Source organism: Orcinus orca, chromosome 11, assembly GCF_937001465.1.
Source record: "Orcinus orca chromosome 11, mOrcOrc1.1, whole genome shotgun sequence".
Lineage (NCBI taxonomy): Eukaryota > Metazoa > Chordata > Mammalia > Artiodactyla > Delphinidae > Orcinus > Orcinus orca.
In genome coordinates this window covers 3,007,424-3,019,331 of record NC_064569.1, presented here as the reverse complement: position 1 = coordinate 3,019,331, position 11,908 = coordinate 3,007,424, and the positions used below count along the sequence as shown (strand labels likewise).

General features: G+C 56.8%; 2 protein-coding genes across 2 annotated transcripts in view; one reads left to right on the top strand and one right to left on the bottom strand.

The window, feature by feature from the left end:
* Nucleotides 1-635: 635 nt before the first annotated feature.
* Nucleotides 636-1,983, bottom strand: NINJ2 (ninjurin 2). Its single transcript, XM_012536461.3, has 2 exons — nucleotides 1,670-1,983; nucleotides 636-1,138 (listed from the first exon to the last, which is right to left on the bottom strand). Exons 1-2 carry the CDS (start codon nucleotides 1,821-1,823, stop codon nucleotides 972-974), a joined length of 321 nt encoding a protein of 106 aa, XP_012391915.1. The 5' UTR covers nucleotides 1,824-1,983; the 3' UTR covers nucleotides 636-971.
* Nucleotides 1,984-2,610: 627 nt separating this feature from the next.
* Nucleotides 2,611-11,908, top strand: part of LOC125960440 (uncharacterized) — a 37,809-nt gene continuing 28,511 nt past the window's right edge. Inside the window, exons 1-4 of the mRNA XM_049694423.1 lie at nucleotides 2,611-2,701; nucleotides 4,257-4,732; nucleotides 5,315-5,392; nucleotides 9,622-9,673. Coding sequence (XP_049550380.1) covers nucleotides 2,611-2,701; nucleotides 4,257-4,732; nucleotides 5,315-5,392; nucleotides 9,622-9,673 — 697 coding nt within the window. The remainder of the gene's footprint in view (nucleotides 2,702-4,256; nucleotides 4,733-5,314; nucleotides 5,393-9,621; nucleotides 9,674-11,908) is intronic.

The window sequence follows — 11,908 nt, the reverse complement described above, 5'->3', positions numbered from 1 at the left end:
CCGGTCTAGGGCTTGCTCCTTTGAGCCGTTTCTAGGACACGGAGAGAGCAGCCCGGGTGCTCGAGCCTCCCCAACTGAAGACGTAAAAACTGACTCACAGTGGATTTGCAGAAACCTTTATAAAGAGAAATCATTCCATCCCACAGAAAGGGAAAACAGGCCTGGAGCAGAGCGGAGGAATGGGGTGGGGTCAGAACCAAAGTCCTTAAGCTGGGCAGGCCCAGCCTTCGGTATGCATGCCTGAGGTACAGGAGATGCTGCCAGGAGGAAGGTGGGTGGTACCCCAGTCCGAGCTCAGGACACCAGGCCGAGATGAGTTCACTTAAGCTAATAAAAGGGCCCATCTTTGTTCCAGGGCCGAGGGTAGGAAGCAAGGGTATCTACGTTGCCCTTCCAGGAGCTCTCCCAGGGGCTGTGGACTGTGCCCATCAGCCTGGCAGATCAGCGGGGGAGAGAGCAGGAAGCAGTGGCCGGCCCAGAACCTGTAGGGAAGCAGAGAGGTGGTGAGGAGGGCAGGTCAGACCAGTGCCTCAGGCTTAAGTGTCCCACGATTGCCCTGGCAGGCTTCTCAGGACGCAGGTATGGGTTCAGATCTGAATCTGAAGCGGGGCCTGAGGCTCTGCACTGCCGGCCAGTTCCCAGTGGTTTTGTTGACGCTGCTGGCCCGTGGACCACGATTGGAGCTGTAGGGGCTGCTGGACAGTGCCAAAGAGAAAACCCACATCTCCCTCTTCCCCCCACTAACCACAGCCTCCACCCAGCCCAGGCTGGAGAGAAGCCCAGCCTAAGAAGAGAGAGCACAAGGGGACCTTGGGGAGTCCCAAGCCAAGCTCTTCTCCAAGAGCCCGTCCCTGCCCCAGGTCTTCCCCTTTTGCTTGGCAAGGCTCTCTCTCTCCCAGCCCAAAGCCCCAGAGGTGAGAAGTGCCACCTGGGGACCTCCCATCCTCCCTCACCTGCCTTCTAGGCTGTGTTCAGAGAGGGGTCCTTGAGGTCCTGGCAGCCAGGAACCCAGTCTTATGTGCCCCGAAGGCCTTGATGAAGACGTTGATGACGACGGTGATGGAGACCAAGGTGGCGGCTGCATTGTTGAGCTGGTTTAGTCGCCACTGCTTTTCTACCTCGTTGAGGTTCAGTCGAGCTGTGGAGAAGGGGGAGTGGCAGGTAAGTGTCTGCGGGGGGGCGGTGGCCACAGCCTGGAGCTTCCCCCACCACAGCTGCTAGAGTCCAGAGAAAGTCTGGTCCCTCAGAGATCAAGGGAGGTGGCAGCCATTGTGCTGAGCTGCTTTCTCCCCAACTGACCAGTGTGGGCTATCCATGCGGTACTCAATAGAGCCGAGATTTGCAAAGTTATACTGGGTCTTCTAAGGGTAGGGATGCACGCTCGCACAAGAGGCTCAAAGGCACGCTGCTATGAGTTAGTGAGCATAGTCATTCAGCAGGTATTATGGAGTGGCCACTACATGGGATACCAGGAGGTGGGACAGGGTGCCTGCCTGCACTGTGTGGTTGTTACTTGGGCATTTGAAGGTGCACAGGGCTAACAGCAGCTTATGGCTGAGAAGGTGGCCTGTGCAAATGCAGGGTGTGACAGGGAGGCACTTAGGCTTTTCTTCCCACCGGGGGGGGCACCCCCCCACCCCGAGGCCAACTCTAGGCCTGGGCTCCTCACCAATGACCATGAGGAGGATTCCAATGACCACCTGCAGAAGCAGAGAGATGCTGATGAGGGTGACGAGGGTGGTGTAGTGATGAGAGGACGGCCCCTGCTTCAGCACCGCTTTCAGCTGCGTGGCGTTAGACACAGAGAGGGCCACGTCCAGCATGCTCTCTGCCACGCTCTTCTCGGTGGCATAGTGGTTCAGGTTGATGGGTGGGCTCCTCCTGGGGCTGGCGTTCCCAGGCTGTAGGGGACAAAACACAGGCTTACCTGGGAGGCTCCGGAAGGAAAGTGGTTGAGAGGCTGGGAAGAGGAGTGGAGTTTTAAAGGTCTCCCCTCACCAGGTGGGAAACGAGGGCAGGTAACCCCCTTCTCGGTGCTGTGGTCTGAGAGAATAAAGAGGTGGGCTAGAAAACCCTTATGTGCGTTTGAACTTGGAAATGATGCTGTGTTGTAATTTCTATTTCATGGAGGGTCACTCTGCCTCACACCTTCACACATCGAAAGGGAGGAGCCTGGGCTGCTTGTAAACGAGCAGTCCTCATTTTATTCGCCATCTTACCTGGGCCAGGCCTGGCCTTGGGCGGCTCTTTTCCCAAGAGGAAAGCGTCTCAGCTCGGAGGCCTGGCTGGAGAAGGAAAAGGCACCTCTTCTTCCAGGACGATGCGGCCCCGAGGTGGGGTGCAGAGCTTCACAAATGGAACAGGAGCTGCCTGTGGGTCCCACCCGGCCCTCGCGGGGAGCTCTGGAGCCGCAGCCCTGCTCGGGCACACGTCTGTGTGCCCACACGCACGCACACAGCAAAACATACTGGCCAAAGGCTCTTCGTTTGTTTTTGTATTACTTTTCGGTGAGAATTTATTGAAGCATAATTTACATTTGATTTGATTTTGAAATATTAAAACGAAGCTCTTCTTCTTGAGAAGTCACTCACTCTAAAAGAGAGAGTCACGATGCAGTGCCTGTGGTGTGGGCCTCTGCGCTGGACCAAGAAATTCAGACTGGATGGTGTAGGCAACCCTGCCGTCACTCAAGAGAACCTGGGTAGGTTTTAGGGAGGTTCATTTAGTATATGGCGCCTGGGATGCAGTGGCTCATGAGGGCCCAGAGACAGGGAGACCCGTTGAAAGGTTATGGTCTTGATTTAGGGTCAGGCTGTCAAGGAAATGAAGGAGAATGGGGGTGAGAAAGGAGAGGAAGGGAGGTCTCGGAGATGCTACAGCCTGGATGGGATGTCTGTTGAGCGGGCAGGTGCGCGGGTGGTTGGATGGGGCAGGTCTCAGAGAGCTCTGGTTGCCCCTTTTGGATTCTGGGCTTGTCTGGAGCCGGCTGGCCTGGTTGGTTAGGGCCAGGGATCCCAAGGCCAATACCCGACGAAGCCCACACTGTCCCTGTCGGCCCTGAGGCTACAGCCTGTGGTCCTAGCTTACCTGGCAAATCTTTGTTCTGGGTATAAAATGCCCTCACAAGGAGAATGAGTCCACGGGGCAGCCCCCGGCTCTCTCCACGACGCAGAGGCCTCTGCCAGGCACAGCTGTGAGCTGGGGCTTCTTTGCCGCTGTTCCCCCCCCCCCCACCTCCAGTTTGCCCATAGTGACGAGCTTTGCACTTTCTCCTCCTTCCCAACCCGGCTCTAAGTCCAAGATCTGATAAACTGTGAAATTACTAAGAAAGCTTCAGGGAGAGACCCCCTTCTCTGAAAAGTTGCATATGAACAGTGGGCGCAACCTTAAATCCCAACCTCTAGCGGTGTTTCGTTGTTTTGTTTTGTTTTTGAGCATCCAGCAGAGAGGGAGTCGAGGCAGGGGTAGCAGAGGTGGGTATCACGGGCACAGGTCTTCCAGAGCCTCAGCAACGACGGCTGTTCCTAGGTTTTAACAGACCTGATGGGCGTTGGTTGTTAAGTGATCTCAGGGCCATCACTTCACAGAGGATGTGGGTTCCCGGGAGCACAGGAGGGGACAGGCCTCATCCTCTCCGCTTTAATTTAGGGCCTGCTTTTATTTTGATTTGCGCCAGTTCAGGCTGCTTTATAACTGAGAGTGGTGGCAGGAAGCTCTCAGGGGCCCCTCTAAGTCCCCCAGGGCACCGTTCTCCCGTGTCCGCGTGGTGGCGCTCAGGGCCCGGAGGAGCAACTTTGGTACCAGCAGCGCGGCGTTGCGGGGTGGAGTGGCGAGGGATCCTCGGACAGGACAGGACTGGTGTGAAACCTGGACCCCGTGGAGGCCCGGGACGGGAGCCTGTTCACAGGTCTGCACAGGCCGGCCTAAAACCCACCAAGCGTGTCAAATGAGGGTGCAAATGATCCAGTCCTGATATTGGGGCCTGCGTGGGTGGGTCACCATGCAGGGTGGGGACTTGGTTAGAAGACAGATGGCTGGGAGACCCTGGGAGACGCTGCCTAGAAAGGGGTCGCCCCGTGGCAGTATCTTTAAAAAGCAGGAAAAGGGTTTTCTTAATCCCCCTGAGCCACTTTAGGTGCAACCCTGCCCTGAGGCAGAGGAATGATTGAAATGACCTGAGGGCCCTCCCTTATGGCCTGAGGATTCGATTGGATGAACCCCTGAATCCTGCAGGACGCCCCACTTTCTGCCAAGAGCCCGGAGCCCAGGAGCGACCCCAGGAGGAGTGGGAGTGGGGGCGGGGGCGGGGGCGGGGGAAGGCCGCCGGGCGCGCTTCTGCCTCGGGCGCTGGCCCTTTAAGGTCGGCGTCCCGGGAACAAAGGCCCGGCCTGAGAACCGGCCTGAGTCACTTCAGTTCCTCCGCCCGCGCCCTCCCCACCCGGCCCCTTCCCACCCGGGACTACCGGCGGTTCCGCGGGGTCCGCCCCTTGGGCCCGGGGGTCTGCGAAGCGCGCGGGCGCGGTGGGCGCGGGCCTCCCCAGACCCCTGTCGTCGTCTGACTCCTGCGGGCGTGGGCCGGGGGCTGGCGGCCGGGACCCCCGGCTCTGGGCCTCCCAGTTTGGGCCTCAGTTTCCACATCCACAAACCGGGGAGATCCCTTTCTGGAGGCCGAGTGAGCGGGCTCCTCCCCAAAGCAAAGAGAACTCCGAGCCTCGTACTCTTCCCGTCTGAAGTGCGTCTTGCCGTGACCCCTGACCCTCTGTGTCTACGTCTCAGGCCCCCACCCCCGCCCTGCACTGTTCCTCCAGGACAGCGGGGCGCCAAGCCTGAGACGAGCCCCTGCTGGAGATGCGCGCGCCCCTCAACCTGCCCACCCGCGGCAGCTGAGCGCTTAGGCAGGGCCCTGCTGATAGGAAGTCCGGGCTCCGGGGTTCTGGGCGGCAAGAGCACCTGGGTTTGGAGATGGGGTGGGATGACACCACAGACCCCTCCCCGGGTCCCCCGAGTCGCCCCCCGCCTGGCCCTGCCCCAGCACAGCCGTTTCCCTCCCTTTTCCTCGCCCTGCCCTCCGTCCCGCTCAGACTTCCCTGTTCCCGGGCTCTGGCTTGCTTGCCAAGTCCCAGCTCCCAAGGCTGGTGTGGATTCCATCCCTTGAAGTCATGGATTGCTCCATTGTTCTGCCAGACAATTATTTATCCCTTAATCCTTGCTGGCCTATATTTTTGTTTCTTGACAAAACTTGAGTTGGATGGGAAAGGAATGCCTCTTTTAAGAGAAAAGTAAACACAATTTTATATTGTTTATTGACCCTAAGGTCCGTGGGAACACCAGCTCCAACAGATCATTCTGCCCTTTCTTGGAAACAAGATTCCAGGGATGTTCTTCCAAAGGGGTAAGTAACTGTCCTACCAAAAAGCCACGGGATCCACTGCTCAGAGTGTTTAGGACCTGGAGCCCGAGGCAGGAGTGAGGGCGCTGTGGTTGGAAGGCCCAGGGGTGGGGATCTGCTGCAGCCCAGAGGGAACGACAGAAGTCACGGCAGGTACAAATCCTGCTCCTGCAACCAGCTGGCTGTGTGCCTGTTCCCACCACCAGGTTCCCTTTCTTATCTGCGAGATGAGGGAGGTGGGATAAATGATTTCTTGGCTCCCTTCCAGCCCAGAGCGATCTAGGAGCGGGGAAGCCCCCTCCTCTGCCTGTAGTCTCAGGGGCCGAGGACATGGCTTCCGAGAGGCAGAGGCCATGAGTCACTTGCCCTCGGCAGCTCCAGGGCAGGGGTGACCCTCCAGTGAGTCATTCCTGTCAGCCCTGAGAAAAGCCATATGGCAGCTTCCCCGTGTATCAGCTCAGACTCAGGGCATTAGACAAAATAGGCCCAGAGGAGCCGTGGGCTGTTGGCCCCTCTGTCAAAATGCCTGACTCCCCAGAAAAACCACCTGAAAGGAGACAGTGAAGAGCCGGCCTTTGGAGGGCTGGTTTCACAAACGGGAAGGGCAGATCCCAGCCCAGGAAGAGCGAGCGATTGGTTCAGATACATGGATTTGAGGGACCTACTGTGCCGATTTGCCTGAGATCCCTGATTCTCTGTCGGGATTAAGTGTGAAAGGGTGCCCGGGTCTGTCATGCTGCAGACACACGTGGGCCCCAGAACACTGGGAACGACGGCAGTTCCCAGTTACAGATTACAGACCTTGTGCCTGACACACAGCTGAACACGGGACGTAAGTCATCTTATCCAGTCCCCACACAGCCCCGTGAAGTTGGTGAGGGCATCCTTATCGTAGCTGAAAAAACAGAGCCTCAGAGAGCCTAAGTAACTTGTCCCACAGCACAGTTTTTATCCCAGTTCTCTATATGCCAGAGCCTCTAATTTTAACCCCTACTCTATGACCTCCCAGAAGTTGAAGATAGACTCCCTGCCTTCAAGGTGTTTAGGCTCTAAAGATAGACTTATGTGGCCTCAGATGAAAGAAGACCAAATGGACACTTGCTCAGAGGAGGTATAACACCCCTCCTGGGGTGGCACTTACGTTGGGCTTTCCTGAATCTACAGGGGGGCTGTGTCCTGAGCCCCTGCCCCACTACGGCAGAAAGGGCCCTACACCCATAGTCAAAAGGCTTGAGTTCAAACTGGTAAGAGGTGACCCGGGCAGCTGGAAGAATAGGGTTGACAGAGAAGCTTTCATCCGGACATTTTGAATTTTGACTCATGTAAATGTTTGAACTATCTAAAAATAAATAGTAAATAAATAAATAAAACAGAAACGAATATGCACCCCAAAAGCCCAGTGGTTCCTATAAAGCAGAATTTATAACTTCAGCTCACCTAGGCCTTAGCTTCTCCATGTGTGAAATGGGAATAATATGCCCTGTTTAGCCCAAAGTGCTGTTAAAAAGATCAGCGAGGTGATGTGGGTGAATGTGCTGTGAAAGCTGTGAAACCTTAGAACGAGGATGAGGTGAGAGAGAAAACTCTCCTACGCAGGACCACACTCCCACCTGTGGGCCTAGAGGCATTTAAGTACTAGGTGCTGACTCAGCCCGACCCAGCCCACATTCCGAAGGTTTGTCTTCTCAGCAGCACCCCTGGTCTTTGAAACCCTTCTCTACCCATCCGGGAACCTGTCTCCTCGCCTGTCACCTGGGGGACGCTCCCCTTCAAGCTGCTGCAGGCCCATCTCCCAGGGAGGGAAGTTCTCAGACAAGCCCACCTACACTGGGTCCCCACGGTCCCTGCTGTGCAGACCCCCCCAGCTGGCTTCCACCTGCGTCTCCAGCTGGTGTCCCGCTCCTCTGCCCTCCCTGGAGGGGCTGAGGGCTCACCCTCCTTACAGGGCCATACCGCCTGACTCACTGTTCCCTGAAGCCCCAGCCTTCCACCTGCTCCTGCCCCCTCCAGGACTAAAGGCCTTTCTTCCCCGTGCCCCCTGGGAGGCCGGCCCTCCCTTCTAGACCCTGGGCTGTGTTCGGAGCCCTCCAGGTGGCCCCTCCAGCCACCTGCTTTCCTGTGGGGAATCCATCTTCCGTATTCCTGGGTCTCCACGGTGCCAGGCTCAGTGATTTGCCCACATTGAATGCCCAGTAAACGAGCACAGCATTGAATTTTTTATATGAAAGAGTTACTTCAAAGAGTTTTTTTTGAAAAAGACCAAACAATGGATCTCTGAGGGTGGGATTTCAGGCCCAAGGACTGCTGGGTGAGGAGCGTGCTGTTTGGACAGTGAATCTGTGCCCCTGGTCCAGGGAGAGCCCTTTTTCCCCGGGTATCCTGCCTCGGAACCAGTGACTCAGGCCGGCTGCTGTCACTGGTCTTCAGGCCAAAGCCTGCCAAGGCCCGGACCCCTGAGGCACTCAGCCTGCAGCGTTCCCATGCCAAGAGCAATGGGTCTCGCCCTTAAACGTCAACAGGCTCTGATCCACCGCAGATGGGGTGTCTGCGTGCTGTTCCCGTCATGACACCAAACTGGCCCAGAAATCTCCTCTGAGCCCTGGGCGCAGTCTTGCGAGGCGCCAGCCCTGCCCCAGGTGCACACGGTTGCGTGGGCCCTGGGGCAGCCCGGCCTGGCCGGGGGCCCCAGGGATTTTGATCCCCCTGTGAGTCCAGAGGTGACAGGCTTTCTCTCTGACAAAAGGGGGCCGTGGACACGCGGGAGCAGAGCGGGCAGGCAGGGTCGGGAAGGCGCTGGGGCTGTGATAGGAACCCCGTGGGGCTGCTTCCTTTTTCTTAGGTCACCTTGTCAGCCATCTGGGTCAGGGTCCAAAGTTAATTGTGGATTTGCCACATAGAAACTTCCATAGAATTGGAAAATGAGTTCTTTCCGAATTAGCACATTGCTCTGGGGCTTCCAGATCCATCCGGCACTTTGCTCCAGGCTTTGGGGTTCTCAGCAACATCCCGCAAGCCCGCCTGACCCATCTCTGCTCATGGTAATCCTACCCATCCTTCAAGGGCCAACAAACTGAGCTAAATACTGAGAATGCTCTATGCCAGGCATGACCCCATGAAGTTGCTTTTTTTGTTTGTTTGGGGGTTTTTTTGGCCACACTGAGAAACTTGCAGGATCTTAGTTCCCCGACCAGGCATTGAACCCGGGCCCTCAGCAGTGAAAGCCCAGAGTCCTAACCGCTGGACTGCCAGGGAATTCCTGTGAAGTGGATATTAAGAGTCCCATTTTACAAGCAAAGACGTTGAGGCTCAAAGAGATTAACTGCCCAGAGTCACCAGACACTGCGGGATGGTCCCAGCTCCCAAATCCTACACCTGAGTTCTCCCTTCTCTAGACCAGTGGTTCTCAAAGTATGGTCCCTAAAGCAGCAACTGCAGCATCACCTGGGAACTTGTTGGAAATACAGATTCTCAGATTCTACCCTAGACCTGCTGAATCAGAAACTCGGGGTGGTACCCAGCCCTCTGTGTTTTAACAAGCCTTCAGGGGAGTCTGATGCACCTCAAGTGTGAGGGCCATTGGTCTACACTGCACTGCCACACTGAGCTCGTCACCAACGCCTCACATGCTTACCATCTTCTAAGCTCCGTGCTAGACACTTCCATCGACTGTCACTGAGTTCTTTTAACAACACCTGTTTTACAGATGAGAAGGTCAAGGCTTAGAACAGTTCAGTACTTTTGCCTGGGATCACCCAGCTGTTGAAAGTAGAGTTGGGATTTGAACCCAGGCAGGCTCTGGAGCCTGTGTTTTTTTTTTTTTTTTTTTTTTTCTGGCCGTGCCACACAGTATATAGGATCTTAGTTCCCCAACCAGGGATCAAACCCGAACCCCCCGCAGCGGAAGCACAGAGTCTTAACCACTGGACCACCAGGGAAGTTCCAAAGAGCCTGTGTCCTTAACCACTACAGTCTTTAGTCCCTGGAAGCGTAGGTCCTGAAACCCCTCAGAGGTGGACCCTGAAGGATGCAGAGGGCATCTCTCCAGACCTCCCCACTGAATGGCGAATAAAACCAATTTATTCGTTTGGCCCCAGCCGCACATGCCAGCAGCTCCCGTCCCCAGTGCCGGGTCATGCCCACCGCGTGCCTGTTTACAGGTCCTGACACGTTTATCCTTAGACCCTCTTCATGTCTTCACTCAAACATTTACTGAGCCTTCCTTGGTTTTGTAGAACCTTAGATTTTGTGGTGGAACCTGTGTCCAGATAGGAAGCCTACACACGGGTAAGTGAAAACGACTCTCGGAACAGTTCATCGTAAAGCAAAATATCAACATTCCACGCGACGGTGCGTGTGAGTTTTGTACGTTCCCACGAGAGGATGTGTTTGCAAAAGACGAGCGTTACTTCCTTGGAACCTCGGGCAATTAGAATGAGAAGCAGTGAGCGTTGTGCCGACAGTCCCTGGCTTCAGTCCAGGGGAGCACACCTCATCGGGAGATCACATCTGTCACGGAGATGGGAAAAGGGAAGGTGGTGAATTTCCCACCCCACCCAGCCGTGCGCAGACCTGCCAACATCCTATGTGTTCTCCGCTCCTAGCATGTGCTGGGCAGCAAGGATACCACGAGATCGCCGCCTTCCCGACACCCCTGTTCGCCTAATCCCCTAAAATGACAAGGATTAGTAGAGCATCAAGTGCATAAAAGGGGAAGCATAAGGGAGATAAAAAGACCTTTTCAGTCCCACCCCAGTAGATAAGCTTTACGGAAACAAGGACTTTATCCGTCTTGCTCATGGCTGTGTCCCAGAGCCCGGCACCTAGCCTGACGACCCAACGATGGCTCTGGCACCCCTGTATTCATTCACCAGGGGCTGAGGAGGGAGGACCACTGTGAGCTGTGCTCCCTGGCTGGACCTCTTACACGGAGCCCTCTGTGGGTGCAGGAAAGGGCCTGTCTTCCATAGGCGCGTCCACTCCTGACGCGGCCCTCCGAGCCGCATCACAGCCTCAGCGCGTTTGCACGTGTGTGCATGTGTGTGTGCATGTGTGTCCGTTGTCCCTGGGGTCGGCGCTGCCAGGGGCCGGGCATAGACAGGCAGGCAGAGAGGATGGGGGGTGCTGTTGTTCTCACCGGAAGAAGCCCAGCTGCAGCTCCGGGCGGGTGGGATCAAGATGGTGAGGCGTCCCCAGGGCACTGGGTCCCAGATAGCAAAGCCAGGTGCAAACAGCCCTCAGGGTCGGCCAGCCCTGAGTCAGATGCCCTCTCGGCCCAGAGCCTGCCTGCCAGGATTGCTGCCGCCACCCCCCGCAGCCCCAGGAGTCACCCGCTCTCCCGCCAGGCCCAGCAGACCCCTCTTCCAGCCCCAACTCCTGCACCCTGAGAGGCAGCTCTGGTGTCGTGGGCCAGGGTCTGGGGGAGATGAAGGTCAGCAGACGGGTGGCCCTGGGCTGGGAGCCGGCTGCCATTTCTTTCCCTGGTGACCTCGGGCAGCTCCCACAACCCCACTGCTTCCCAGCCTCCTCTTTGGCAAAACGAGAGGATGCCGGCCCCTCCTTCACTGTGAGGGGCTAGCGTGTGGTGGAAGGGGTGAGCCGCTGCCAGGCTGCCAGACCCTTGGCTGAAGGGCCGTGAAGGCCCCAGGCCCGTTCTCAGCCAAGCCCCACGGCATCCTCTGGAATGATCCAGCCGTGATGCTGACCCTGCTGGGCAGCCCGAGCTCCAGAATGCTTCCAAAGGTACAGCCTCTCTTTCCATAGCTGCGTTTATCCAGCCCTTACCAGGTTCCAGGCCTTCTTCTAAGTGTGTTTATGCACTATCTCATTTGCTTCTCATAGACCTTAAGAGGGGAAATGCAGGTTCAGAGAGATTAAGCAACTTGCCTGAGGTCACACAGCTAGAGACAGGGGAGTCAAGATTTGAACCTGGGTCTGTCTGAGGCCAGAGCTCTCGCTCTTGACCACTATTGTTCTGTAAGCCTCTGGTCAGCTCTCGTTCTTTTGCCACCTTCGTGGAAGGCCAGGGCCCTGAGGAAATCGTTCCTCTAGTGCCTAACTCAGTATTTGGCTAGTAGTGTGAGCTCAGGAAGGAGGGAGGGAGGGCGGAGGGAAAGAAGGAAGGGAGGCGGCCGGTCCTGCCCTTAGCCACCAGCCTGGACTCAGGCTGGAAGCCCCTTTCCACTGCCCAGCGTGTTGCCCAGGCAGCGAGGCAGTTGCTGGGTCACTGGTGTGCCCTCACTTTTTCTAAAAATACAAACAGACAAGCCCTCCAAGGCCACCAACAGATATCCAGTTGCTCTCTAGGGTCACTGCTGTGTGGCCCGATCCTGCCACCTGACACCTGCTCCCTCTGGGCCCCTGCCTGACAGCTGACCCCGTATCCCTGTGACTGTTTACTGCCAGGCAAAGTCCAGATTTGCAGAGGTGGGAACTCTGAGCCACCGGGCCTGGCCCGGCCCCGCCCGTGCTGAGCTGGGGGACACCCAGGCAGTTTCGGGGTGTTTTCCCTGAAGCCCAGTC

Coding starts and splice junctions, on each gene's coding strand:
- NINJ2 (XM_012536461.3), bottom strand. CDS start 1,823: ATGCTGGACGTGGCCCTCTCTGTGTCTAACGCCACGCAGCTGAAAGCG. Junction 1,139..1,669: donor AATCCTCCTCATGGTCATTG/GTGAGGAGCCCA, acceptor CCTTCTCCACAG/CTCGACTGAACCTCAACGAG.